Here is a 26,577-nt window from a genome sequence, read left to right as displayed (position 1 = left end):
GGATGGAGCTCTCAGTTTCATAAATACCAATGGACTTAAAAAGAACAGATAGATTCTGATATAATAATCTTAGGTGACTTTAATCTCTCATCAGTAGGTAGATCATACAGACTAAAAAGCGATACACTTCAGAGGTCAATTTAGATGTAGCCGACTTAACAGATATCTACAGAATATTCCATCTGTATTAATTTCTCATTGCTGTGACCAGATACTTGACAGGAGGAACTTAAGGATGGAAGGTTTTCTTTAGATTTACAATTTGAGGAGATGCAGCCCACCATGGCAGGGAAGGAACCTGGGAAGGCACGGCAAAGAGTGAAGGAAGAGGTTGATCACATTGCATCCACAGCCAGGAAGCAGAGAAGGATGAATGCTGGTGCCTAGATCCATTTCTCCTTCCACTTATCCAAGGCCTCTAACCGAAGGAGTGGTGCTGCCCACGTTCAGTTAACCTTTTTGAAACACACAGACACGTGTAGGTGTGTTTCCATTGTGATTCTAAATCCAATAGTCAAATTGACAATGTTAAACATTACACCCTCCAATAGCTAGAGAGTACAAATTCTCAGCAGCTCATAGAACTTGCTTAGAGATCATGGTTTAGGCCATAAAGCACGTCTGTGCAAATACAAAAGAATTCAAATAATCCTTTGTGTATTTATCAGATTGCGTTCCTGAAGTATTTCCACCAACACAACCATAGTCTGAGGGGTACTCCCATAGACCTCATCTGAACTATCGTGCACGCCCAAGTTTCTAGGCAGTGATTAGGCATACTTCTAATATTTCTGGACCTAGAGTCCATAGTCTTTCCTCCCTCCCTCCCTCCCATTTTACACACACGCACTCAGAAGCGGACTTCCCACTAGTATTGTACGGGGGGGTGGGTTGGGGGGGGGAGCTGAGGTAGAAGAACTCTGAGAGGTTAAACACAAGCGCGTCACACTTTTCTGGATATTGGCTCCAACTCCACCCTTCCAGCAACAGCTCTGGAAGCCTCTCTGCGGATCCAGAGCAAGGCTGTGCAGGCAGAGGAGCTGGGGACAGGGCGTCTGCAGTATCCAGTGATGCCGGAGGAGCTGCAGGCAACCCTGGACAGAAGAAAGGGGTCACCGGGAGGATCCCCAAGTGCAAACTGGAGGTGGGGTCCGGGAAATAGCAGGGCTCCTAGGGAGGCGGGGCCGCTCGGAAGAACCGTGAGGCCGGAGAGGGCGGGGCCTTGGGGGCTAGGGCGTTCTAGGTGAGAACGAATACCTGGACCCAGGTGTTGGACAGGGTAGGGGGCTGTATGGACATAGGGGCGGAACGGTCCCGGGTTCCGGGATGGAGAGGGGGCAGGACCAAGGCGGGGCGTGGACGAGGCGGAGTCCCAGGGGCGGGATGGGGCCGGGTGATTCCGTGGTTCCGGTCATGTCTAGGGCGGATAAGGAGGATTGTCTTATGTGTCAGGATGGATGCAGTGGTCTCGGGTGCGGGAAGGTCGCAGGAGAGAGAAATGGGGTCGTCTCGGAGCGGGTGCCGGCCGGTTCCGGGGTGGAAGAGGGCCGAAGTGGGGGCGGGCCCGGAAAGAGGCGGGGCGGTCGAGGGGCATGGGAATGGGGTGGTCCCGGGGCGGGTGCTGGGTGGGAAAGAGGGTGAGCCTAGGGTAAGGGAGGCGCGAAGGGTGTTGGGTGGTCCCGGGGCGGGTGCTAAAAGGGTGCCTTTGGTGGGGAGGCGGTCCCGAGGGGGCGGGTAGGGGTGTCGCCAGGCGGTACGGTGTACTGGCCTCGGGGGAACAGCAGTCCCACGGTTCGGGGCGGTGTCTGCATCTAAGAGTGCTTCGCTAGACTGATCCTCGCCCTAAGCACAGTCTCGCTAGCCAACCCCTGCAGCCGAGGGCTTTCCTGCCTAGTGCTCGTCATCATGTCTTTTATTCGGGTGGCCGAGGACTCCGACTTCCCCATCCAAAACCTGCCCTATGGCGTTTTCTCCACTCAAAGCCACGTGAGCTTCGGCGCTTGGGCTGGGGCGCGGGGAGGTGGGAACTCCGGTCTGTTCCTCCGGAGCCTCTGTGGAAGGTGCCTGTGGCTCGAATGCGGCTCATGACCCACCATAGTTGTGCACGATGTTAAAATTCAGGCCCAGTCTGTGTGGTTGTGCGAGAACAAATGCAAAGAGAAATGGGAATTATCGCCCCTCGCCTGGACAGCAGGCCCGTGAGATTATTGTGACCCAGAAACGGACGCCTAGTCCTGCAGGCGGTTTCCTTCCAAGAAGCCGGGTGGTTGTTCACTTTATTGCTAGTCCTTGACTCTACAACTTGGAAAGTACTAGCTGACTCCCTTATTTTTGAGCAACTCCGAGGATGCAAGTACTTCCTGGCCTAGAAACTGTGCGCTCTAAGATACCAGGTTCTTTTACCTTTAGCCTAAATTCTTTCTGCTCTAGTGTGAGCTGCTAGGCATTCCCTGAACTGATCACCAGTCCTGTGGGGCAAGAGAAACGAACTTTGACTTGTACGCATAGTCTGATTAGAAAGAAATCTTTAAAAACGGTTTTAGTGGAGCGGAGTTATCAGCGAATACATAAAGGGCTCCTTGGGTGGGAAAAGCATATCCTTCCAAAATGTTTGTGGTATATTCTGTTTGCTTTTTGCTTACACTGTTGATTCAGCTTTGTAAGCCATAGAGCCATGGAAACTGCTTGGACGTAACAGGAGTCAGAATATCTTCGCCAGGATTGTCAGGTAGCATAGGTAGAGTGCTTGGCTAGCAAGCACCAGCAGAAGGAAGGAAGGGGTTCCTGGCAGTTGGTCCCTTTCTCTACATCTGTTGCCCAGATGGCTGCCCTTTTGTCTCCTGCGTGTGCTGAATGCCTTGGTCAGAAGAGTCAACTGGTGGTTTCACAACCACCAAGCATGACTAGATGTTGCAAGGACACAAAGTTAATGTGTCGTCCTTTCCACATAGGAGGTGTGTGGAGCTTTAACCTGTGCCAGCCAACCACCTTCTGGAAGCAGAATACTCCCTCTGGCCTCCTCTGGTACTTTGCCCTCAGGGGAGGAGCTCTCTCTCAGCCTTTTCTGGGAGCACCAATGGGTTAGGCAGATGTATCACATTTGTGCAGGCAGGTACGTCGTCAGGACTTGCCTAGGTAGTAAGGGACTCTGACTTGCGCTCCCAGAGGAATCTGGGGCTGTTGTTCTTTTGTGGGTGGCTAGAGGCTCTTTAGACATCATACTCTGCAGTTTCTTTGTTGTTGTTGTTGTTGTTATCATCAATATTATTTTGATTTCTTGAGACAGGATTTCTCTGTGTAGCCCTGCCTGTTCTGAAACTAGATCTGCAAACCAGGCTAGCCTCAAACTCAGAGATCTGCCTGCCTCTGCTTACTGAGTGTGGGTTCAAAGGAGTGTGCCACCATGCCTAGCTTTTTTTAAAATTAGTAATAAAAATTTAATTTTTAGTTTTAAAATTAATTTTTTTGAGAATTTCATATATAAATACTGCATCTAAATCACTCCTGCTCCTCCCACTCTTCCTTCCAACTTCTCCCTTCCCCCTCCCAAGTTCATGATCTCTTCTTTATTATTGTTACATGTACATTCATATGTATATATAACCCACTGAATACATTTAGCTTTGCTCATATGTACCTGTATCCAGGAGTTTGTCCCTGGGGGCAACTATGGACCTCCTGTAGCTCTTCATCTAGGGGTGGGGCCATGTGGAATTTCCCATCAGTCCTGGCAGGCTCACTGGTGTCATTGTGCTGGTCTTATTCAGGCAGCTACATTGTTGAGAGTTCCTAGGTGCATTTCCCTGGTCATGTCTAGAGGAAATGATCTATCAGCGTGTCCTGAGCCACTGGCTCTTACTGTCTCTCTGCTCCCTCTTGGATGATTTTTTTTTCCTGAGCCGTAGGAGTAGGGATTGCATTGCAGATGTATCATGAAGTTGGGCACCCATGATGAATTGTTCTCTGCGTTTTGACCCCTTGCGGATCTCTGACGGTTTCTATCTATTGCAAAAAGAAGCTGCTTTGATGAGGGCACACTTATCTGTGGGTATAGGGATACATATTTAGAACACACTTAGATTTTTATATTGGTTTCAGAAAATGGCAGTAGTAGGTTCTCCACCTGGGTCTGTGACCTCTCCAGCCATGGGCAGTTGGCTAGGTTTATAGTAACAGGAATGGATTCCCTCCTATTGAGCAGGCCTTAAGTCCAATTAGACAGCTGTGGGTGACCCTCAGGATCTAAGTGCCATTATTACCACTTTGTGAATATCTTGCTATTCCTGTGATTGTTGTGGTTCATAGGCCTCAGATCTGGGTAGGACTACCGATTACTCCTCCCCCTTAACAGGTGTTATAGTACCAAAGTGACTTAGTATAAACAAAGTATAGGCTTTTTTCACATATGACTAGGCAGGTAATGCCTATGACTAGATCACAGAGGTGACTCAATGATAGACGTTCCTTCTTGCCTTCAGCAAGGCGTAGGATGATCTCCCCAGGTTGTACATCACCTGAGTGGACTGTCACTTGGACCCATGTAACTCAGGTTTGTGTTCTTTGAAGCATAGTAGGGAGACCGAGGCCCATGGAGTTACAGAGCTAAAAACATATGAGTTCTCCAGTGAAGCTTCTCAGGGTTGTGTGGCTTTGGTCTATCCCTAGCCCCTAGGGGCTGCCAAGCAGCCCCTGAAAAAAAAGCAGGCACTGGAGAAAGGGCCAGCCAAGAATTCCACCTCTCAGCTCCCATGAATTTCCTAGAATGGCCGAACTGCTGGTTCAGGTGCCAAGGAAGCCTGGCTTAGGTCAGAGTTCCAGGAGGTGGAGTCTTCCAACATGCTTAGTGTTGTGGGGCCAGAGACCAGCCTTGATAAAATATTTGGGCCACTGTATTCATCTGAACTCCTGCAGAGCTTTTACGGGGGCATAAAAGAAATTCATTCATGTGGTCGGAGCACTGTGGCTTCTGCAGCACCCTGCAACCTGAGTTCTGCTGCATTCGGGCTACCACAGAGCTGTCACTCCAAGTCACTGCACGTGGAGCACTCACTGCTCTGCTTCATAGAATGGCCCTGAGCAAAGCCCTAGGCCCAATATAAAGAGGAATTCAGGTTCTTGGTAAGGTGGTGAGCCCCTCATCACTAGAGGCATGTAAGCAATGCTAGGAACTTTGCCTCCACAGGCTCCCTGTTCTTCCTCTATTTTATGGAGGGTATTTGATTCATTTTCCATCAAGAGATCACAGCTTTGTTTTCTTTCTTGTCCTGGGTCCTGGTCCTCAGTCCTCTCTTTATGAGGGTTGTCCCAAAGGAACCCATTGGTCCCTACGTATTGGGTGGCTCTTGCAGTGAATGAGCTGGGCCTGTCAGAACTAACAGCGTCATTCTCCTCCTAGCCAAAGCCACGGATTGGTGTGGCCATCGGTGACCAAATCTTGGACCTCAGTGTCATTAAACACCTCTTCACTGGGCCTGTCCTCTCCAAACACCAGCATGTCTTCGATGAGGTAGGATATTATGTCATGGATTGTCTCCATTTCATCACCTACTGCAAATGAGATAGTGTTTTATTAGACACAGGTTATCCCTGGATAAGTGGGAGCTGTTCTGAGACATAATAGGTAACAGGAGGTATCCTTGACATCTTAGGGTGGTTTCTCAGCAGAATGTGAGCTCCTGAGTTGAGAGGGTCTTTCCAAGTTGCCTCTGAAATGAGGATATTCTGTAACTCTGGTTCCTTTTTAGACTGGGCTATTCATGCTTTGGTCTTTCAAAGCCCAAGAAAACCGTGAGAAAAGGAGCCATGAGCCTTACAGTCCAGATTTGGGGTACAGCTTGAGGCAGTCATCTTGGCCTCCATGCTCATGGGGGATGGCTACCCAGTCCTTCAAGGGTACAGTCCTGGAGCATCCAGCCTTGCTTGTGTCTATGTCAGATGGCTGCACTGTCATCTAGGCGTGCAGGAGTACCTGGGGACAGTCAGCTCGGCTTCCATGCCTGTGGGGTTGGTACAACTTTCCTCCCTTGTCACAGGCCAGCTCTTAGGATCTGCTTTTTTCTGACACACAGGCAGGGGTGCTTGTGGTATCTCCTGAGTACCTGTTTTGTACAGGAGCTTTACATACATCCTCTCTGTCAGTCCTCCTAGCCATCCCCCGGCACAGGCTCAATATTGTCTCTAGATGAGTGGGACTTACACAGTTTGTGGGTTGCTGCCCACATAATAATTATGGAGCATTGATTGTGAGGTGCATATCCAGGAGTAGACAGGGCATTGAGAAGGTAACCAGCTTTCTCTAGCTCTATGCAGAGAAGACAAAAATGTAAACAAAGGCCCCGACTTGTGAATGCATAGAGAGAAGTCAGACTGACAGGAGGGCTGGCTGGAGGATTTTTCTCAGGCATAACCATCTCTGATCATGTTTTGGTCTTAGACAACTCTCAACAGCTTTATGGGCCTGGGCCAAGCGGCCTGGAAGGAGGCAAGAACAACCTTGCAGAACTTGCTGTCTGCCAGCCAAGCCAGGCTGAGAGATGACAAGGAGCTTCGGCAGCGGTGAGGAACACCTGAGGAGAGAGGGACGTGCCAGGGGAGATAAGGGCGGGCAAGTTGGCAGTGCCCTCATGCACTGCTGCTTGGCTGACTGGCCTGGTACAGTCAGGCCAGCTTCACCCATTGCTGTTCTGGGTTGCATGTTGGTGGGAGGGCTCTGGGCCTGGAAGACTGGATGGAGCCCCTGATTCTATGTTTCAGTGCATTCACCTCCCAGGCTTCTGCCAAGATGCACCTTCCTGCTACCATAGGTGAGTCCTGTTTCCCTGTTCTATCAACCTGAGTAGTTTAGTGGGCCTAGATGGCTGGGCAGAGGCATTGGACCCCCATATCTTGGTGGAAAGAAAGCCTCAGAGCGAGGGCGTTAGGATTGCCAGATGATCCCATCATGACCAAGCTCAGCACACAGTTGGCCTTGGCTCAGGTTGTCTCAAGCCTGCTCTCCTGAAGAAGTAGCAGCCTGTCTAAGTTTGTGACTAGCTACATGGCTCCCTGTACAGCAGTTCACTCCTTCTTCCCAGAAGGTTGTCAGGCAAGCACTCTGAGCTGTCAGGAAAGCGAGTTTTGAGGAAAGCCAGAGGCACCCCCCCCCAACCCCTGCAGGGCCCATGCATGCATTTGACCAGGCATCTGATTTGATTGAATCTGCAAGTTGCTGTCGATACAGCCTGATAGCCTGAAGCTGAGGATGGGCCCATCAGCCTGTGGTCAGGCATAGGCTGTATCCTTGTATGTCAGCCATGAGAGGGAGCCTCTGCTCATGCCTGGACACCTGTGATCTGAGAACTGTACAGTTCTGCCCTGGAAGGATGGGGTTTCCGGAACCAGTTTCTCCATTCGGCAGAGTCCTCCAGAGGTGCTAGTGCCCACAGCCAGGTGGAAGGCGGGCTTGAGGATGGGCTTGTCTCTTGCTTCCCATTAGGACTGTGCTCTACTTTTACGGCAAGCTAGTTGTCTTCTAGGGGTCCTTCATCCTTTCTAGTTAACTGATGCTGTGGCTTCTTGTTTTTACTGTCATGGACATGATTGTTTTTGTGGTAAATACATTCACTCTTAATTCTGTGCATAGGACAGAAGGTGGGAAGTAGTGATACAGTAAGTGAGGGTCTTGCCATCCCTTGAGCCCCTTGCCTGGCCGGCTCCCAGACTGTTTCCTCTCCTTATCTTTCCACCTCCACTTCCAGTCCAGGCTCCTGGGGTTGGGGTACTCAGCTTTGCCTTGGGGGTGGTGGCGGTATAAGGTTTAGGAAGATGAGTAAGCAAACTACCCTAAGTGGGTTTTCTAGGAGATCTTAGTAATTCATTTGCATTTGAGAGAGGGGCACCTGGAGTTCGTGAACCTCCAAGTTCAGCTCAACACAATCCACAGGCACTGATATACAAGTTCAAATACAGAGACCAGATGCCTTGTTCTTGGTGCTGAGGGCCAGTCCACGTGAAATAGGGGCCGAGCTGGGACTGGCCCGAAGGGTGACAGTTTCTGCACACCTGGGACTGGAGCAGAGTGAAGCCCACTCCAAAGAAGGGTTCTGTAGTGGGGCCTTAGACGTGCCAGGATTTAAGCCAGCAGAGCTGAGGAAGAAATGAGACTAGGGAGCAGGCATATAGTAGACAAAGGCATGTCAAGGCTCACCCATGTGAGGATCACAGCAGTGACATCTGCTACAAGTTGGGAGGGAGTGGTAGCAGCCATTTCATACTTAAATCGCACTGCCTGGTTCAGAAAGTGTGGGCTTACTTTTTTATTTTCTGAAGGGGTCCTTGAAGAAGGGTGTGAGTCCTTTCACGTGGGACTGGCCTTCCTCCATCTGGGTCACTGGCTGTTTTGGGTCTTCCTTCTGCAGGAGACTACACAGACTTCTACTCCTCCCGGCAGCATGCCACTAATGTTGGCATCATGTTCAGGGGCAAGGAGAATGCGCTGATGCCCAACTGGTATGTCCTAGATCAGATGGTGAGATAAATTCAAAATCATCTCTCTCTCTCTCTCTCTCTCTCTCTCTCTCTCTCTCTCTCTCTCTCTCTCTCTCTCTCTCCCTCTCTCTCTCTCTCTCTCTGGAAAAACTAGAAGTGATGATGTTCCAGCCTCTGGAAACAGCAGACCTAGCTTCTGATTCCCTCAGCATGACTTGAGGGGTGGGGGGCTGTCAAGGGCCTGTGGGCAGTTCCCTTCAACTCCCCTCTGGAGAGCAGACATGATGATTAGATTCTCTGTGCTGCTTGATCTCTAGATTCTTTTTTTGGCAAACTGCCCATGTTCTAACCATGAGCATTCTGGAAAAAAAAAAAAAAATCAGCAATCTGAAATACTTCCAGTCTCAAGCGTTTTAGAGGAGGGAGGCTCATCCTATATTATCTTTATATTGGAGAACATGTGCATAAGGTAAACCAAAGGCAGCACTGAGGACCACCCTGAATCACACACCACAGGAGAAAGGCCCCTTGTTCCTACTCTGTGAAGGGAATGCAGGCCAAAGGCTGTGGCTCCCCAGTTTGCTTCAGATGAGGGTAAGGATGTATTCCCTCACCCAGCCTTGCCCCTCACTTCCTGATCCCAGATATTTGGCTAGACAAGTTCTGGCACCGTGGTGAGAGGCAGTTCCTTTGGGGCTAGACAGGCTGCTGGATCATTTTCCCGGCGGTCATGAGAGCAGACCGTTTCTGATGGATAAACAGCCTGGAGCCATGCAGGGCTGCATGCAGTCTGTTGTATCTACCCACCTTAAGCAGGAACCTGGAGACCAGGCCCAGCCTGCTGTGCCCTGCAAGTCTGACCCTGATTGTCCATTTTCCTGCCGCCATGGACAGATGGATAGTCCCTGTGGCTATATCACTCTCACCTGCCTCTGTCATCACATGGTTATCTCCTCTTCTCCATGTCTATTACCTTGTACAAAGACACTCTGGGCCATGGGGACTCTTAGATGATCCAGGGCTAATAATTGTCATTCATACATCTTCCTGGAGGGTCCAGACAGATCTTTGCGGGGAGCTGCCACTCACTGCACTGCCGGCATAACCTCTTGCTTTATTCAGAACAGCACTGGTGTTTATCATGGGCTGTCTTCTCACCCACAGGTAGTTCCGTGTGTTCATCGGAGGGCGCCCCTGGCCCCACCTTGCTTGGTAGTATTTTGATATGTGGACAACTCCTTTATTTCCTCTCCCTATTCCTGTTGTACAAGCATCTTCTGGCAGTGTTCCCCAGCCTTGGATAGCTATTTGTTCTGAGCTTTGTGATTTATTCCTAGGGTTCCCTTGCCTTGGAGATGGACGGGGCCCACAAAGGAAGCAGCAGAACTCTGGGTTCTTTACTTTTCCTCCTCCTTCTCCTCACCCTCCTCACTGTGTACCTAGCCCTAGCTGGCCTGGAACCTACTATGCACACCAGGCCAGCCTGAAACTTGTGGTACCCTTCCTGTCTCTGCCTCCCGAGTGCTGGGATTACAGGCACACCCTGCCCCCTTCTCTTCCTAGAGCTGAATCATTTCCCACTGTATGACACCACATTTGGTGTCTCCATTCTCCTTTCTTAATTCATTTTGGACACTTGAGGACATGTGTTCACTTTTGAGTAGTGAGTGTATACTGACTCTGTTTCTTCCTGCACTTGAATTCACACCATGTAACAGCCATGGCACCCATCCCCTCTCACTCTCCTTTGTCAGGCTCCACTTACCTGTGGGATACCATGGCCGGGCTTCCTCCATCGTGGTATCTGGCACCCCAATCCGAAGACCCATGGGACAGATGAGACCTGATAACTGTAAGCGACTCCAGTCTCCAGGCCCTGCCAGTGCCCAGCTCTGCCCTTTTGCTATGAGTCTGTACTCTGGTGTTGATGGTTGCCTTTTATCTGTTGTCTCTCCAGCCAAGCCTCCTGTGTATGGTGCCTGCAGACTCCTGGACGTGGAGTTGGAAATGGTGAGTTATGTGTAGAGTTTCATTGAGGGGGATCCGCAAAGGCCTGCAGCTGCAAAGCTGGGAAGCAGTTCATGCCTGTCCAGCCACAAACAGCAGCCCCGTGGACCCGTCATCTGACCCCTGGGCACAGTTGGTGTTCTTCCTTCAGGTTCTGTGTTTGAGAATTCACCCACTTGCTAAGCTCCTTTGCAACCCAGATATTAACACAAGCCATTGCCACACAGAGACACGGAACATAGGAGTGTCTGGATGCACACACTGGTCCCTCGCTGAGGTCACACCAGGATCCCTGTCTTCTTGTTTCAGGTCTCCTTCTAGAAACACTTGTTAGTTTTCGGTGTGTTTCCCCACCCCCATGTTTTCCATGTGCTTATGTGCTTTGAGCTGCTTTTGTTATTTATCATGTCCCCCACGTGGAGAGTGCTTGTGGTCTCCTAACTGCAATAGGGCAGTTGTCCCTTACAGAGACAGGTGTTAGAAAAGCCTCCTTCCTACCCAAGTTGTAGCTATTGATGGAGACTTTGGTGTTGAGCCAATGCTCTCTACCAAATATCATTAACGAAAAGAAGTAAAATATGGTAAGATAAAATGACTTATTGTTCAGTTGGTAAGTGCTGTAGCCAGAGGCTGTGAAAACCCAGCTCTTTGCTTCTGACGGGAGTATTGTTTCACCTTGTCTGTTCACATTCACGGTGATTTTATGGAATGTCACATGAGTTAACAAGCCACACCCACCTCATTACACCTGTGGCGGGGCCTGTACCATTTCATAAACATGCTTATACCAAGGCTTCCCTTTTTAAAAAAAAAAAACAGTTATTTATAATTTAAAATAATCTTTCCCCAATTTTTCCCTCCCTCCTCTTCTCCTAGTGAGGCTCTACAGTTTATTGAAATTAAATAAGTTAATAAAATTAAGCATGTTATTACGAGAGTGCTGAAGACTTTCGTGCAGTTGTGAGAAATGAGGTGGTGAGCCCCTGCACTTGAAAATGGTGGGATCCTTCGTGCCTCGGTGACTCCAGGTCTTTTTTCTTTGTATCTTGATGCAAATTTTTGCATTGTTTAAACCTTGTCACAGAACAAATAAAAATGACCCTGGTTTCATGACTGTAACTGATTCTGTGCTTTGAAGGAGTCTCCCCCCGCCCAATTTAGGTCCCCCTAGACATGATTGGGTGTTCTGTTGTTAATGGCTGTCGCACAGATGCCATTCATTTGGAGACAGGTTGGGCTGTGAGCCACGGTGTCAGGTGCTCTGGCTCGGGCACATCTCATGCTTCAGTTCTTCACAACAGAGCTGTTGGATATTAGGTTATGGAGTATAGGGAACAAAGCAAGGAGCAGGACGTCCCGTGATGCCCTGAGGGTCAGGAAGAAACTGTCATGGGACTGGGAGGAAAACAGGGCACACATGAGTGCCATTCCGGTCTCAGAGATCCAGTGATTAGTACCAGGTCCTCAGGCAGCCCTGGTTCCTGGTTGGACTTTGGAAATATTTTCCCTTTGCTCTGTAACCCACAGTGACCCGGAGTGACGGGTCATCTTGATTCTAACCAACTTTCCCTATGACAGGCTTTCTTTGTAGGCCCTGGGAACACATTCGGAGAGCCAATCCCTATTTCCAAAGCCCACGAGCACATCTTCGGGATGGTCCTCATGAACGACTGGAGTGGTAAGGCCTGGTGGCCCAGCTTCCTCTGAGGTTCTGCTCTGAGGAGCACACAGGGCTTGGGGATGAGGCAGGAGGCCCAGGGACCGCAAGAGTGATGCCTCTGACCTCTGACTCTGAGGATGTGGGCCAGTCACAGCCTCCCTCAGCTGCTTCCTCATAATCTGTGGAAGGATGGAGCCGACAGTACCTAAACCTTCGTTAAGCCCCACCTATCTCCACTCACCATTGCCAGCGCCATCATCCCATTGTGCTGATGAAGAGCTGAGTGTGGTGCGATTTTAGCCAGTGACCGAGCTGAGCCTTAAAGTTCAGCAGCCTAGCCTCTGAGTGCCAGCTTTGCACCCTGCTACCATGTGTAAAAGGAAGTGGGTTCACCCATCCCAGGAGAGCGCCCCCCCACCCCATTCAGGGATAGTCTTGTTACCCTGTGTTGTAGCCTGGCACAGTGCCTCCAAAGACCTCGGTCTTCACACTGAACACCCTTCTTTTCGTTCCCCGGGAGGTCTGCTTTGCCCTGTAGAGAGGTCCCTGCAGGTCAAGGGCAGGAAGCAGCTTGGTGTGAACCTGTAAGCCATCATGAGCCCTAAGCTCGTGCCTTCTCCCATAGCCCGAGACATCCAGCAGTGGGAGTACGTCCCCCTTGGGCCGTTCCTGGGGAAGAGCTTTGGAACCACCATCTCCCCGTGGGTGGTGCCCATGGATGCCCTCATGCCCTTTGTTGTGCCCAACCCGGAGCAGGTAAGCACCCCTCTGCTGAACGCCCTGCTCTCAGTTCCAGCTTCTGCCCTTTCCTGCTGCCCTTGGAGCAAATACAGAGACAAGGCAGTGCTTGGAGCATCGCCGTGGTGCAGTGGCCAGGCCGCCGTGGCTCCAGGGATGTCTCTCCCTCCAACACAGTTCAGAGGGGAAAATGTAATGTTGTAGCCTTCAGAGTTCTCTGAGTTCAGGGAACTGCCTGGCAAAACCCTGACTGCACCGGTGCCCCATTGCACAATTTTGGTTTGTGCAACAGCGCCCTCTGGAGTCTCTTTTGTAGAATGCGTTTGGAATAGAGGGTATAGGGAAAAGTGCATGTCTCTGCGACACTGTACCCACTCCCTTGCCCAGGCCTAGGCTGGTGGCCCTCGCTCTCACTCCCCAGCCTGTCCCACTATGCTCTGCCCCACCCCTTCACTACAGTCACCCTGCCCTTTTGGCCTTATGGCCAACACCTTGCAGGCCCCAGCTTGCATAGATGTTCTCTCAAACATGGGTCTGTCAATGACCTCTCTGGTCCTCCCGTGTCTGTCTCCGGGTCCAGCTGTCCCCCAGAGGGTTCTGCTCAGGGCTCTCCACTTTTCCTCCCCACCCTCTCCCTGGCATTGTCTCAACGGCCTGTGTACTGCCGCATTTCCCCCTCACTCGTCCATGTAACTCTATTCTCGGACAACCGTGGGGACTTTCCCTGCAAATGGGCCCTTCATAAAAGTCTCAGCAAGGCCTTCACTCCATGTCCCTGGCTCTTCCCTAGCTCTTCCCACCATAGCACCCACCTCTCCCCTCCGCTGCTCTCCCTCCCCTTCGTCTGTCTCCCACCCCCCCTCCCTCTCTGTTTCTGTCCTCACAGGACCTGTTGGGCCCCTGCCTTCAATGGCCCACATCTCCCCTCCTCATCCTTCCTCCAGGTCCATCTTCTCAGGGCTGTCTGTGACCCCAGCTGCCTCTGTCCTTCCCAAGTGCCATCTGTGTACAGCTGTCACCACCCTTGTCCATTCCCAACTAATCGGTGTTTTTTTTTTCCTCTGAAGCAGCTTCGAGTTTAACCCTTCATGCACTGGGAAGGAACTGTATTCCCCCTAGCATCAACACTGTTACCGTCAGAAACACACGGCTGTTCAAATCACCCAGGGTGATCTTACGTCCTGCTACACGATTGTCTGTATTGTATTTTAGGGAAATGCTGTCTTTTGTACAGCATCTCTGCCTGGCCATCAGCTGCCTCCCCAGGGGTTCCAGCACCAAATAGGGCTGCCAGATTCACTGTTGCCAGGCACTCTGTCTTCCAGGCACTTGCCCTCTCTTTTGTCCCAGCCTTTCCTTACAGATGCTATGGACCATTTTGCCTCCCACGGTCCCCTTTCCAAACCTATCCTCCCCTGCAGCGTTGCTCCTTTGCCCGACCTGCTCATGCACCCCATCCTCAGCCGATTTTCTCAAATCTAGCACAAGCGGCCTCCTGATTCTTACTGCCCAACCATGGACAGTGTGCAGGGACCGGGTCTCTGGAGAAAAAAACTCTGCTGCCACGTGGCACACTCTGTGCTGGAAAGCAGAGGCTGCTGGGAACGCAGCCCCCCCTGATAGCCCCTCCCTGATGTGTTCTTTTCCTCCAGGACCCCAAGCCCTTGCCGTATCTCTGCCACAAGCAGCCCTACACATTTGATATCAACCTGTCAGTTGCCTTGAAAGGTATGTGGCAGGGTGAGTGGTGTTGCCCACGCTCAGCAGGCAGGCATGGGCAGGTGCCGTTGCCCCCAAGGGATCCTGAGCTTTGGCTGAGGGGCACTAGAAGCACCTGCTGCAGTCTGGAGCCCATGTGGGGCTCTTATAAAGAAAAAGAGAATGCAAGGGCCACCCTCCATTCTAGAGGTATTGTCTTCCATGGGAACACTGGTTCTCTACTCTGTGTCTGCCTAGTGTCTGCTCACATTTGTCACTGCCAGCTACCTTACACTGCCCCGCAGCCCCCCCCCGCCCCCCCCCCCCGCACCCCAGATGTGTGGCACCATTTCATCAAGTGCCTATTTGAAAGCCCGATCTCAGAGGCTCATGGGACCATGAGAAGCAGGGCTCAGTCCTGAGCAGCAGGTTAGACAGCGCAGAGATCCATGGTGATGGCCTGCCTCCATTGAACCTCTTCACAGATTGAGCTGTGAGGGGCCGGCTCTCCAGGCCAAGCGGTGGTGTGAGGGGCCTGCTGTCTCAGGCCGTGGTGGAGGTCCAGTCTCAGCTCTTCTCTTGTCCAGCTGTGGGGCTTGGGCAAGTAATCAAGTAATGTCCTAGTTTGTCATCTGTGAAACGGGGATTATACCTTTGATTTTATTGTGCGATGGTGATGGGGAAGGAAACCGATCCATACACCTGGATCTAGACCCAGAACAGAACCTGTAACTAGGAAGGGGCAGGTGTCATCTTCATGTTCAGGGTGGAAGAGAGCCTGCCCGAGAGACACATTCAGTTCCTCAAGGCCAAACTCTAGCTGGCCCCTTGTTCCTTCAATTTCTCTCCTTTTGTCTGTGATTACACACAGGCTGTGTTGTGTCCTTATGGTCATTTCCTGGATTTCAGCCCTCATAAGTGGCAGGAGATTCAATTTCTTTCTTTCTTTTTCTTTTTTAACAATTTATTTTATGTGAATTGGTGTGAAGGTGTCAGATCTCCTGAAACTGGAATTGCAGGCAGTTGTGAGCTGCCATGTGGGTGCTGGGAATTGAACCCAGGTCCTCTAGAAGAGCAGCCAGTGCTCTTAACCACTGAGCCATCTCTCCAGCCCCAAGACTCAGTTTCTTAAGGATCAAATAGCAGGATGTTCCATCAAAGAAAGATCCAAAAGCCATGGTGGTACCCTCTGGGAAATTGCTGGTCCCAGTTTCAAGATAAGAAACTGAGGGTCAGAGAGGAAGGATTACCCTGAGTCGTGGGACTGACTAGGGTAAGGCTGGAACTAAGTGCTGGGGCTGTAAATTCCAAGCTAGTGCTTTCACTCGTAGACACATCCTTGCAGTGCCGTCCTAGCTTGCTCTTGTTCTGGGCATTTCCAGGATAGGGGTGAAATCACGGCATCCGGAGGTACAGAGCTCAGCTCAGTTTTGACGTTCCACGCTGACGTCAGAATGACAGGGTTGGAAAGCAGCCATGTGAGCACGCTGACCTCCTGTGGGGCTTCAGAGCAAGCTTCCTGTTGTAGAAGGGCAACAAGCACCAAGGGAAGGAAGGGTGGAAGCACTTTCTAGCGGTTCATACTATTAGAAGATGGCAGCCCTGGCTGGTCCTTTGCATGAAGTAGGTGCTTAGTAAGGACTGTTGGCATTAACAATGAAGTGTAGCAGGTAGACCAGCTCTCCAGAGAGTAGCAGGCTGTGCTTGATCAAGGTCGTATGTAGGTTTCAGCCTATGTTGTCTTTGGTGGCCTGGTGGATATTAGGAGCACTGTAGGAAGAGGTACTCTGAAGTCAGGTCTAGACTCAGAGGCACACATGCCTCTGTCAGTGGTGCTTCCTGTGGGTGTGGGAGAAGAAACCGAGAGCTTAGATGCACATCTTTGCCTGTCCTGGACCAGATGGCCTCAGTAGACATCTCCACGCTCTGATACCCTCTAAGCATATTGTTCCACAGACTAAGTGAAATCCTAGCAGGCAAGTGGAAGTAATTGGAAAGGTTTCCTTTCTGATCGGTGGGACTAAATCTTCATGAGTATTACTTCTCAATTTCTAACAGGAGAAGGAATGAGCCAGGCGGCTACCATCTGCAGGTCCAACTTTAAGGTGAGTTTAGAGGCCAGTAGACTGCTTTGTGGGAGGGAAGAAAGGGACAGGAACAGGAGACTGGCATCCACCTAGGGATGAGAGGGCAGTTCAGCCGGAAAGCCTGGAGTCTCCATGACCCTGTCCCTCCCTAGACATGCATGACATCCACCTGAAAGCCTGGAGTCTCCATGACCCTGTCCCTCCCTAGACAAGCATGACATCCACCTGAAAGCCTGGAGTCTCCATGACCCTGTCCCTCCCTAGACATGCATGACATCACAGAGTCCTGTCAAGGAGGAGGCTGCTGCACAGATGTGACCAAAGTTTTCTGGGAGTAATTCACATCTTGTAAGGGCCAGCCTCTGGATCCCATGTCCTCACGGGCTGGATTGATGAAAGTGCTGCTGTGTGCACATGTGGGGGCCTGAGGTTGACAGTGGGTGTCTTCCTTAGTCACTGTCTGCCTTATTTTTGAGACAAGGTCTCTCCCTGAACCTGGAGCTCACTGACTGGCTAGGCTGGCCGGCCAGCAATCTCAGGGATGCTCCTGTCTCCACCGCCTTCGTGCTGAGAGGACAGGCACTCACCGCACCCCGATTTTTATGTGGGCCATGGGGACTCAGTCAAACTTGGGCCCCCGTGCCTGTGCAGCAAGCTTTACTAACACCTTGGCAGCCTGCTTATGTCTTAATCACACCTTTAAAAAATATTTATTATTATTTTAAAAATTGTGTGTGCATGCATGCATGCATGTATGCACATGCATGTGCAAACACTTATGGAGTCCAGAAAAGAGTGATCCCTGGTGTTGGAGTTACAGAGGGTGGTGAGAACCCAACATGGGTGCTGAGAAAGCACCTCAGGCTCTCTGCTATAGAAGTATGTGTTCATAAGCACAGAGCCATCAAAAAGCAAAGGTTTTGCCGAACAGCTGTGGCACACGCCTTTAATCCCAGCACTTGGGAGGCAGAGCCAGGTGGATCTCTGTGAGTTCGAGGCCAGCCTGGTCTACAGAGCAAGATCCAGGACAGGCTCCAAAGCTACACAGAGAAAGCCTGTCTCCAAAAAAAAAAAAAAAAAAAAAAAAAAAAGCAAGCAGAGGTTTTTTTTGTTTTGTTTTGAAACATCAGCACACACATGTACAGATATAGAAATGCTAGAATCATAAGTGTAAATGCTCAGGAGTTTTCACAAAGCAAGCATCCCTGTGCATCCAGCACCCATGTCAGAAAGGGGAATTCCCAGCCCTCATCAGCCTGCTGCCTCTTACAGCTATGCCACCATTTTCCCAAGGCAGACCACATCTCCATGCTTCTCTTGCCATTCAGACTTTGTATTTTATCAGATTTATAGGGATGGTTATACTGGGTATATTTTATGCTGGACTTCATTGTTGCAATGCTGGATTTGTGAGGTTCAGCCATGTTGTTCTTTGCAGTGGGAATTTGTTTGTCTTGTTGCTATAAAGGGTGCTACTGTGCCAGCTCCACAATGGGTGATGGGCATTTGGTTGCTTCCATATTTTGGCCACCTTTGAATTACTGTCAGCATTCTAGTACACATCTCTTGGAGTACACATGTGCACATTTCTGTTGGGTACATATCCAGGAATAGAACTGCTGGGTCATGACAGACAGACAGACAGACAGACAGACAGACACACACACACACACACACACACACACACACTGCACACTCACATGCACACACACACACACACACACACACACACACACACACACACACACACACACACACACCACAAAGCAGAATGCATAACTAGGAATAATTTTGAATAGCTTTCCAAGATGTTTCCAAGATGTTCCACCTCCATTAACCTCACCAAGAGAATCTCTCACAGGTGTGTCCATAGGTCAGCTGAATCTGGACAGCCCTTCACAGTGGCTTCTTCCCCACTTGGCTCTAGATTACATCAAGTTGGCAGCTGAGATTAGCCATCACATGAACATTCCCACTACTGACATCTAAGAAATTCTGCTACTCCGTGTATGGACATGTAGTGTTTGCTTTTCAGCTCAGCCATTTGGGGAATTGTGGCTTTAGTTGTATTTCCATAAAGGCTAACACAACTGGGTACCTCTTCATATGTTCTTTGGCCACTTGAAGACTCTATGGATGGATGCATTTGTTTTGCATAACCTCCTTGTAGTTAAAAGAAACAGAGAGCTTGAGGAGGAACCAAGGGAAGCATCTACTTCTGAGGATCCACTACCTGCCAGTATGGCTGTAGAAGGGAGACCCAGGAAGCTGTGTCATTGTGGAGGCTTGGGCATGCATTGCCTCTGAGTGTTTCTGGCACAGGAGCCTTGACCTCACTCTGACATTCTGTTAAAATCATTTCAGCTCCAGGGCTGGTGTCAGTTCCAAGTTCTGGCCTGAGGAGTCAGTCAGGCCTTATTGCAGGAAGGACAGCCCACCAGGAACAGCTCTGGGAACTCCCAGGCCTCAGGTGCTCATGAACACATAGGCCTGGACAGACAGAAAGGGTTGAGAAGGCCCAGCTTTCAGACATCTTGGAAAAGGTGGTTGGGAGAGATGAGGTTCCAGAGGAAGTGAGGTTAGAGCTGGTGGGCAAGGTGGGTCAGAACCTTAGCAGGTGGACAGCAGGGCATCTGGAGAGGGACTAGAGGAAGGCAAAATCTCAACTGAAATGAGGCAGGCATAAATTATAAGTATGCATGGAGTGTGGAGGGCAGGGAAGGCATGGGGCAAGCAGACTGCATCCTGCCTGGAGAGCGGGATGCCCACACGTGTCCTACTGTGTCCCTGCCCTCAGCATATGTACTGGACCATGCTGCAGCAGCTCACACACCACTCTGTTAATGGCTGCAATCTGAGACCTGGGGACCTCCTGGCTTCTGGAACCATCAGTGGATCGGTGAGTCAAACTACCCCCTGAGACACCAAACCAAAGTTAGTCAAATTGAGCAATGTCGGGGGTAAACCGCTTCCCTGCTAAGGGAGATCTGTGTGAGAGCCAGAGCTTGACTCTGTCTCCCCGGAAAGCAGCAGCCACTCTATCTAACCCTCTGTTCCCTCCTAGGAGGAGGTGACCTCACAGCTGCAGCCTTCTCATCTACCCCTGAGCCACCACAAGCCTGGGGAGAGGGGTGCACAACTTTGGAAATGATGATATGGGGGTGGTAAATAGGTTGGCTTCACTCGGTGAGATCCTGGCCATGTTGACTGGGAGGTGACAGCCTCTTGCCAGTGGTAGGGTGTTGGACATGACACTGTCTGGGGTTGTGAGCTGCAGTCTATAGAATGAGAAGGCACACTGAAGCAAGCGCCCCGGGCACACTATAGGCACAGGACCCGGAATAGACAGTGTGCTTACAGAAAAGATGAAGACACAGCCTGTTGAGCTACCAGGACATGTCTATAATGGCCTCAAAGGTTTTATGGGCCCCTGTGTCTCACTGTACTGTCCACACTAGAGCTGATATATCGTATCACAAAGATATAAATATGTGTCGTCACCGCCGCCCCCCTTCTCTTCTAAAGGAACCTGGAAGCTTTGGCTCTATGCTGGAACTGTCCTGGAGGGGAACAAAGGCAATTGATCTAGGCCAGGGGCAGACCAGGACCTTCCTGCTGGATGGTGATGAAGTCATCATAACAGGTATGGACCACCAAGCCCCACGGGCTGAGATAGATGGGTATCTATCTCCCTTTCACTTATGGGCATTTCTAGATTCTGTGTTTGCATGGTATGCTTTGGGCTACAGCCTGGGCTATACCCTGGGGACTTCATGTTTTAGTGTCCACACAGGAAACATCATGAGAGTCCATTTTGCATCTCTTCCCCCAAACAATTATTCAGTAATGGTGGGGGCCCTTGCTTTCTGGACTATGTCCCAATCCATGGGCAAGGGCTGATGTGGAACTGAGGTCAGGGAGGGCATGACTACAGTAGTGCCTGAAATTCTCAGCAGCTCCTTTCCAGGAGGTTGAAGACCTCACATCTTTGTTGCCATTTTGCCCTCCACATATTTATCAATAGCAAGGAAGGCACGGTCACAATTAGAAGACCACTTCTTGGAGTCATAAACATTCCAGTGACCTCCCAGGGACTTACCAACAGTGTGACCATTGATGTACTCAACATTCTGAGACTTGATTGGCCTCATCTTTACAATTTGATAACAGAGCTGGAGGATGATGCCAATAACTTTGCTCTTGGAAGAAGTGCACTGGGCCCCCACTGAGTCCCCCAGAGGGCATCCTGGGACTCCAGAAATGGTGGCTCACACTGCAGCGTCATCCGTACACTATTGTACAGGATACACAGTGAGGTTGGCATTTCATGGAGGCATTGCAGACGGTGAATAAGGAAGTCTGGTTTCCCCTCCAGGCAACTGATCTGTACAGTCCTAATTCTTTTCACCTTGGGGCATCTAAAGCATGGAGTATATGTTACAATTAAGTACTTGAACCAGTGATGATGTGTATCCAGGCCTTCTTGTCCTCTGCTGTTTTACATAACTTTCTAGAGAGCCAAGCCCCTTGACCTTTCTTTGATGGGACCCTCTCTGAAGGGCATTCCTCCTTGGGGCCTATAACCATCTCCTACATTCTCACCTGTTCGGCTCTCAGCCCACCTGCCACTCATTTCCTTTTGTGTATCCTCTGCTCTCCCATACTTCCTTGATGCTGCCCTGGTACAAATAGTCTGTCCTGTGGACTGAAACTATTGTTGGTTACTTTATTACTCTTTTACTCTATGGTGTGGGGGGGGGTGTTCCCACCATCCAGCTCCCAAATAAATACACAGAGGCTTATTCCTACTTATAAATGCTCGGCTTTAGCTTGACTTGTTTCTTGCCAGCTTTTCTTAACTTTGAATTATCCCGTCTACCTTTTGCCTCTGAGCTTTTTTCTTTTCTTACTTCTGTATATCTTACTTTTACTCTTACTCCATGGCTGGCTGTGTGGCTGTGTGGCTGGCCTCAGTATCCTCTTCTCCTTGTTCTCTTGCTCCTTCCTCCCAGATTTCTTCTATTTGTTCTCTCTGTCTACCAGCCCCGCCTATCCTTTCTCCTGCCTCACTATTGGCCATTCAGCTCTTTATTAGAGCATCAGGTGTATTTGTTTGTTTGTTTGGTTGGTTGGTTTTTCAGGACAGGGTTTCACTGTGTGGCTTTGGAGCCTGTCCTGGAACTCACTCTGTAGCCCAGGCTGGCCTCGAACTCACAGAGATCCACCTGCCTCTGCCTCCCAAGTGCTGGAATTAAAGGTGTGCACCACCACCGCCCGGTCCATTGGGTGTTTTATACAGGCAAAGTATCACAGCTTCACAGAGTTAAACAAATGCAACATAGACAAAAGTAACACTCCTTAAAATAATATTTTACAACAGGAATCTTGGACCCATTTCTTCATCCTAGTCTGCTGAATATCTCGTTAAGGTGTCCTTTCCTCTCTGTGCAGTTGACATGCTCTAGATATTCCACAGCTGGAGCCCTCATGAAGCTTCTACAATAGACCTTTTAGTCAGTACTGCTCACAGGGCCCCCCTGCTTGCTCCACAATGCTCCTATTCTGCCCGAGAACCTCTCATGGTACCCATCTGCTGCCTCACACAATCTGTCATCACTTTGCGTGTGATTCTGTGTGACTCATTCGGTGTCCTTCTACAACAGACTCTCTGCTATCACAGCACCACTTTTCATAGATTCTGTGGACCCTCCATCTCAGCCTGGCACAGCCTGGTCCAGCCTTCCCTGCCACTAAAGTAGTCACCTTTGTCCTCTGGCGGGAGCTCACTTAGTGTCATTCAAGTCGGCAGCATGCCTGTCAGCTCCCATACCTAGCCAAGGGCTCCTCTTCATTTCCTGGATGTGATAAGAGCTCATGAGCTTGATGGTCTTCTCTTACAGTTCTGGAAGGCAGAATTCTGCCGTGCAGGTGGAGAAGGGGCTGCACTCCGTCCAGGTGCCTGGGGGGAAGGCCTATTCTTGGTCTTCAGCTACAGTGCCACCAGCAGAGCTCCAGGGCCCATTCCCATCAAGACACAGTCTTGTTCTGTCCTCAAACCTCCCTTCTTGTCTCATAGGACATGCTCGTGTTGGTTTTACGACCCACCCAAAGAGCCTTCTCTGAAGGCTCTTTCCACAATCCCACCTGAAAGCCTTTACTCTGTGAGGTGGGTTTGAGGTCCCAGTGTGGGAGCTGATGTCTTTGGAGTCCACAGCTCAATCTGAAGTGCATAGAGACAGGCTAGGCACACCATTGAGTGGACCGAACCAAGGAGAAAGGTTCAGGCAGAGCTCAGGACAACAGGCGACACCCCGGGGTTGACCACTACCCACTCTGCTCTCACTGATCTTAGTTCTGGTTAACTGTGCAGTGCCTCATGGTCTCTGTGCTTCAATGCCATGTATCCAACCAGTTGCGGAGGGAAAACACTGAGAAGAGTTGGGTCTTTCCTGAAGATATCCACTTCTCCTGTCATTACTCCCTAAGCCATACAGTGTAACTCTTGACATGGCTTTTGTATTGTCTTAGACATTGTAAGCCACCCTTAGATGATTTGAGGTGTAGAGACCATGTGTGTAGGCCATATGCAAACTGGCCAGGGGCTTACCCTGGAGATGCCAAGGGCCGACTGTACTTATGAAATGTCTGCGGAGTCCAGCTGTGTTGGAGGTATGTATCTACTTCTGTGATTTCTCTTTTTACTCACCCAAGCCTTTGGAAAATGTGTCATTGTCCCCGTTTTGCAAAGTAAGAAACCTAGGAGAGCATAAGGGAGGTGAATTAGGGCACACACAGACAGCAAGGTCAGGACACAGCTCCCGTTGTGAGCTGCTCTTTCCAAGGCTAGACCTCGACATGTCAAGCAAGTCCTCCAACTGCTGTATGCCAGTTTTATGTATGGTATTGCTCCGGCGCCTGCCAGCCAACCCCAGGTTCTTGCTGTGGTCCTGTGGATTGAGTGAAAGCATTTTTTTTTTCAAGTGTTGATGTGGAAAGAGAGGAGAGAGAGAAAGTGACATTGACTCTTTGATATCAGTACGACAGAGCCTGACAGCTGCCTCTAACAATGCGGTCTTGGCTGGGCAGTTGTCAGGCCTGGAAAAAGGGGCCCTGGGGCTGAGGCAGGCAGCCCCATGGTGGTTTTGATGTTTGTACCACGGAGGGCAGGAGGAGTCCTTTCCTGTGTGGTTGTGGGGAGCAGGATCCACAGGCGCCCCGGTTTGTCCTGCCTTGGCACCAGGGCCTGTATACCGCCTTCCAGCTTCACATGCTCTGGTTCTCTTTGGCTTTCCTACTGGCTTTCTCTGACTTTCCTTTATCATGTCATTTTCCTGCTTTCTCAATGAGGAGACAAGTCCCTATGTCGCTCCCTGATGACGGAATATGTGGTAGATTTTCATGTAGTTCATATGACACACTGTATAAGGTGCCCGTGGGTACCCAGACATCACCCTTCATATACAGAGACCACAACTGAAATCCGAATCCTTGGGTCGAAGAGATGGGTACAAGCAGAGCCAGGATTTGAACCTGTGTGGCCCCTGCATGGAACCACATAGAAGAAGAAAGTAACCAAAAACCCTCAGTTTGAGCAAGTGGCTTCAGGCATCAATCTCCAGCCTTTTCTTCTGTCCTCACTTGGCATTCTGCTTTGGACCTGCAAGGACCTGTTCCTGGAGACCGGCTAGGCACTTCTCTGCCCACTGCCCTTTAGCTCACCGTTAGTTGAGACGTCTGTCTTGGCATCTGAAACCTCGTGACACAAACCCATTTCCTATCCTGCAGTCATGTGACAGTGGCGTCTCTCACACCTGCCTGTTTTTCTTCACCACACAGATCTGCTGCCCCATCTGGTCCAGGGAACCATGGGGCTTCTCAGTAGTGTGCTTGAGTTTTCTTCCACTGGAGGCTGGGATCTCATTTCTCCCCCATTTCCTCCTTCTCACGTTGAGTAGCAGGAGGCCCAGCTCCAGGCAGGGGACCTGTCTCTAGGGTGGGGCTGTGCAGTGAGTTAAATGAAAGGCAAAGCCCTGGGTCGGCTTCCGTCCCGAGTGATGCCCCCTTTGTCTTTATGCTGCCCCAGTCCACCCTCTGAAGCAGCTCAAGCCCAGGAAGTCTGCAGCTCTGTGACTGATCCTGCCCTACTGTGTTTCAGGTCACTGCCAGGGGGACGGCTACCGTGTTGGTTTCGGCCAGTGTGCCGGGAAGGTGCTGCCTGCCCTCTCGCCAGCCTGAGGCTCCAGAAGCCACAGGCCACAGCCTGGCCTGCCGGGGACAATGCTGCAGCTGCCCTCCATGCAGGAATGAATAAAGCCATTTTGCTTGTAGGAAGCGCCACAGAGTTCTCTCTCCTTGCTTTTGTCCAGTGAGTCGGTGTATGCTGCTCCCATGGAGACAGTCATTAATTAGTTCATCGCTTCCGGGTGTGAGGCTGAAGGCCCTGATGGGGTTCTCCATCAGACACCTCAGGCCTTCAGTACTCCCTGGGATGTGGGAAGAGGGTGGCCCCTGAAGTATTCTGCACTCCCCAGAGAGATGCAACCAGAGTGTGTGTGTGTGTGTGTGTGTGTGTGTGTGTGTGTGTGTGTGTGTGTGTGTGTTTGTGTGTGTACATGTATGTGTGTGCCTGGAGACAAAGACACATACACATGGGGTGGGGAGGTATTATAGAGACTTAAAGCGCCAAATCCAAGTGCTGGTTATCCGGCAAAACTCTCTCTCCTCCTGTGGCTATCACCATGGAACCAAGTCCTAGGTGCACACCTGAGCCAAGGCTAGGATGAGCAAGGGTCCTGGTGCTCACCTTTCTCCTTCATACCCACTGGAGCCCAGAAGCAGCCCTGCCTGAGGTCCTCTGTTCCCACCCACTCTACGCAGGATCCTTGGCCCAGTTTCTGAGTGATCAAAGAGGGTGCCTGTGACTCTTCTTGGGCTAGATGAGTGGGAATTCAGGCACGCTAATGAGTAATGCCGTTCAGTAGCCATTTATGAGCTTTGTAACTTTATGACCTTCCTGAGTCTTATGAGTTTCCTGGGCTCCTTGTTTTGTTTCCTGAGTCTCATAACCCTCACCCCTACCTTCCCTTTGGAGGAAATCACTACACAACACTCCACCACTTCCTCCAGCCTTCTCCTCCCTCTTCTGAAATGTTCCTTGAGCCTTAGAGAGGATGATATAGATGCCTGCTTATTTTCTTCCACTTCTATCTTAGAATTGGGCCACTATGTCACAGCAACAGTCACTGATTCTCCAGTTTGACCCCTCATGAAACCCCATAATAACTCCTGCCCACTGCAAAAAAAGAAGTTTCCCTGCACGATAAAAGCTGATCAGTGTAGTCATCTAAGGATATGTGCACGGATCTTTAGAAGATAATTTGATGGGCACATATTTCTGTTTACCAAACAACAGCAGTCACCTCCACAGCTGCTGGGATTTGCCCTGGCTCACAGTTTCTAACATAGGCTCCCTCTTATTCCAAACACAGAATAGGCCTTAAATCTATTTAGAAGGTGGTTGGTTGCATTTATAACAGTCATTCTACTATTGAACCAGTAGGCACATCTTGCCTGGCATGTTGATAGCATGGTATACTAGGTACTAGGTCAATAACCAGGTCAGTCTCAGCTTGATTTCTCCAGGTGCTTTAGCCAAAGCATGTGGTGTTTTCAACAATACAGACTTAACATCTACTTGGGGCATGCGACCTACAGCAGAGGTAATAGATTGTATGGATTACGGTGTCCTAGTCACTGTTCCGGCCAGCAACTTGTAGGGAATGTAGAAGCTGCAGCCTTCCTCAACTCTGTTTCTGCATCTGCCTTGCTCCAGAAGCCACAGGCCACAGCCTGGCCTGCCGGGGACAATGCTGCAGCTGCCCTCCATGCAGGAATGAATAAAGTCATTTTGCTTGTAAGAAG

At 50.3% G+C, this 26,577-nt stretch overlaps 1 protein-coding gene across 1 annotated transcript; it reads left to right on the top strand.

Moving 5' to 3' along the window:
* The first annotated feature begins 1,760 nt into the window (after positions 1-1,760).
* Positions 1,761-24,997, top strand: Fah (fumarylacetoacetate hydrolase). The gene is made up of 14 exons (XM_076546574.1): positions 1,761-1,986; positions 5,396-5,506; positions 6,434-6,555; positions 6,754-6,803; positions 8,397-8,487; positions 10,221-10,318; positions 10,424-10,476; positions 12,052-12,151; positions 12,759-12,889; positions 14,524-14,599; positions 16,628-16,674; positions 19,454-19,555; positions 20,182-20,299; positions 24,812-24,997. The coding sequence occupies exons 1-14, from the start codon at positions 1,906-1,908 to the stop codon at positions 24,889-24,891; spliced, it is 1,260 nt and encodes a 419-aa protein (XP_076402689.1). The 5' UTR covers positions 1,761-1,905; the 3' UTR covers positions 24,892-24,997.
* Positions 24,998-26,577: the final 1,580 nt, after the last annotated feature.

The sequence above is a fragment of the Peromyscus maniculatus genome, chromosome 1, assembly GCF_049852395.1.
Source record: "Peromyscus maniculatus bairdii isolate BWxNUB_F1_BW_parent chromosome 1, HU_Pman_BW_mat_3.1, whole genome shotgun sequence".
In the NCBI taxonomy this organism is placed as follows: domain Eukaryota; kingdom Metazoa; phylum Chordata; class Mammalia; order Rodentia; family Cricetidae; genus Peromyscus; species Peromyscus maniculatus.
The sequence above is the reverse complement of the archived record's forward strand: the minus strand, read 5'-3'. Positions and strand labels throughout refer to the sequence as shown.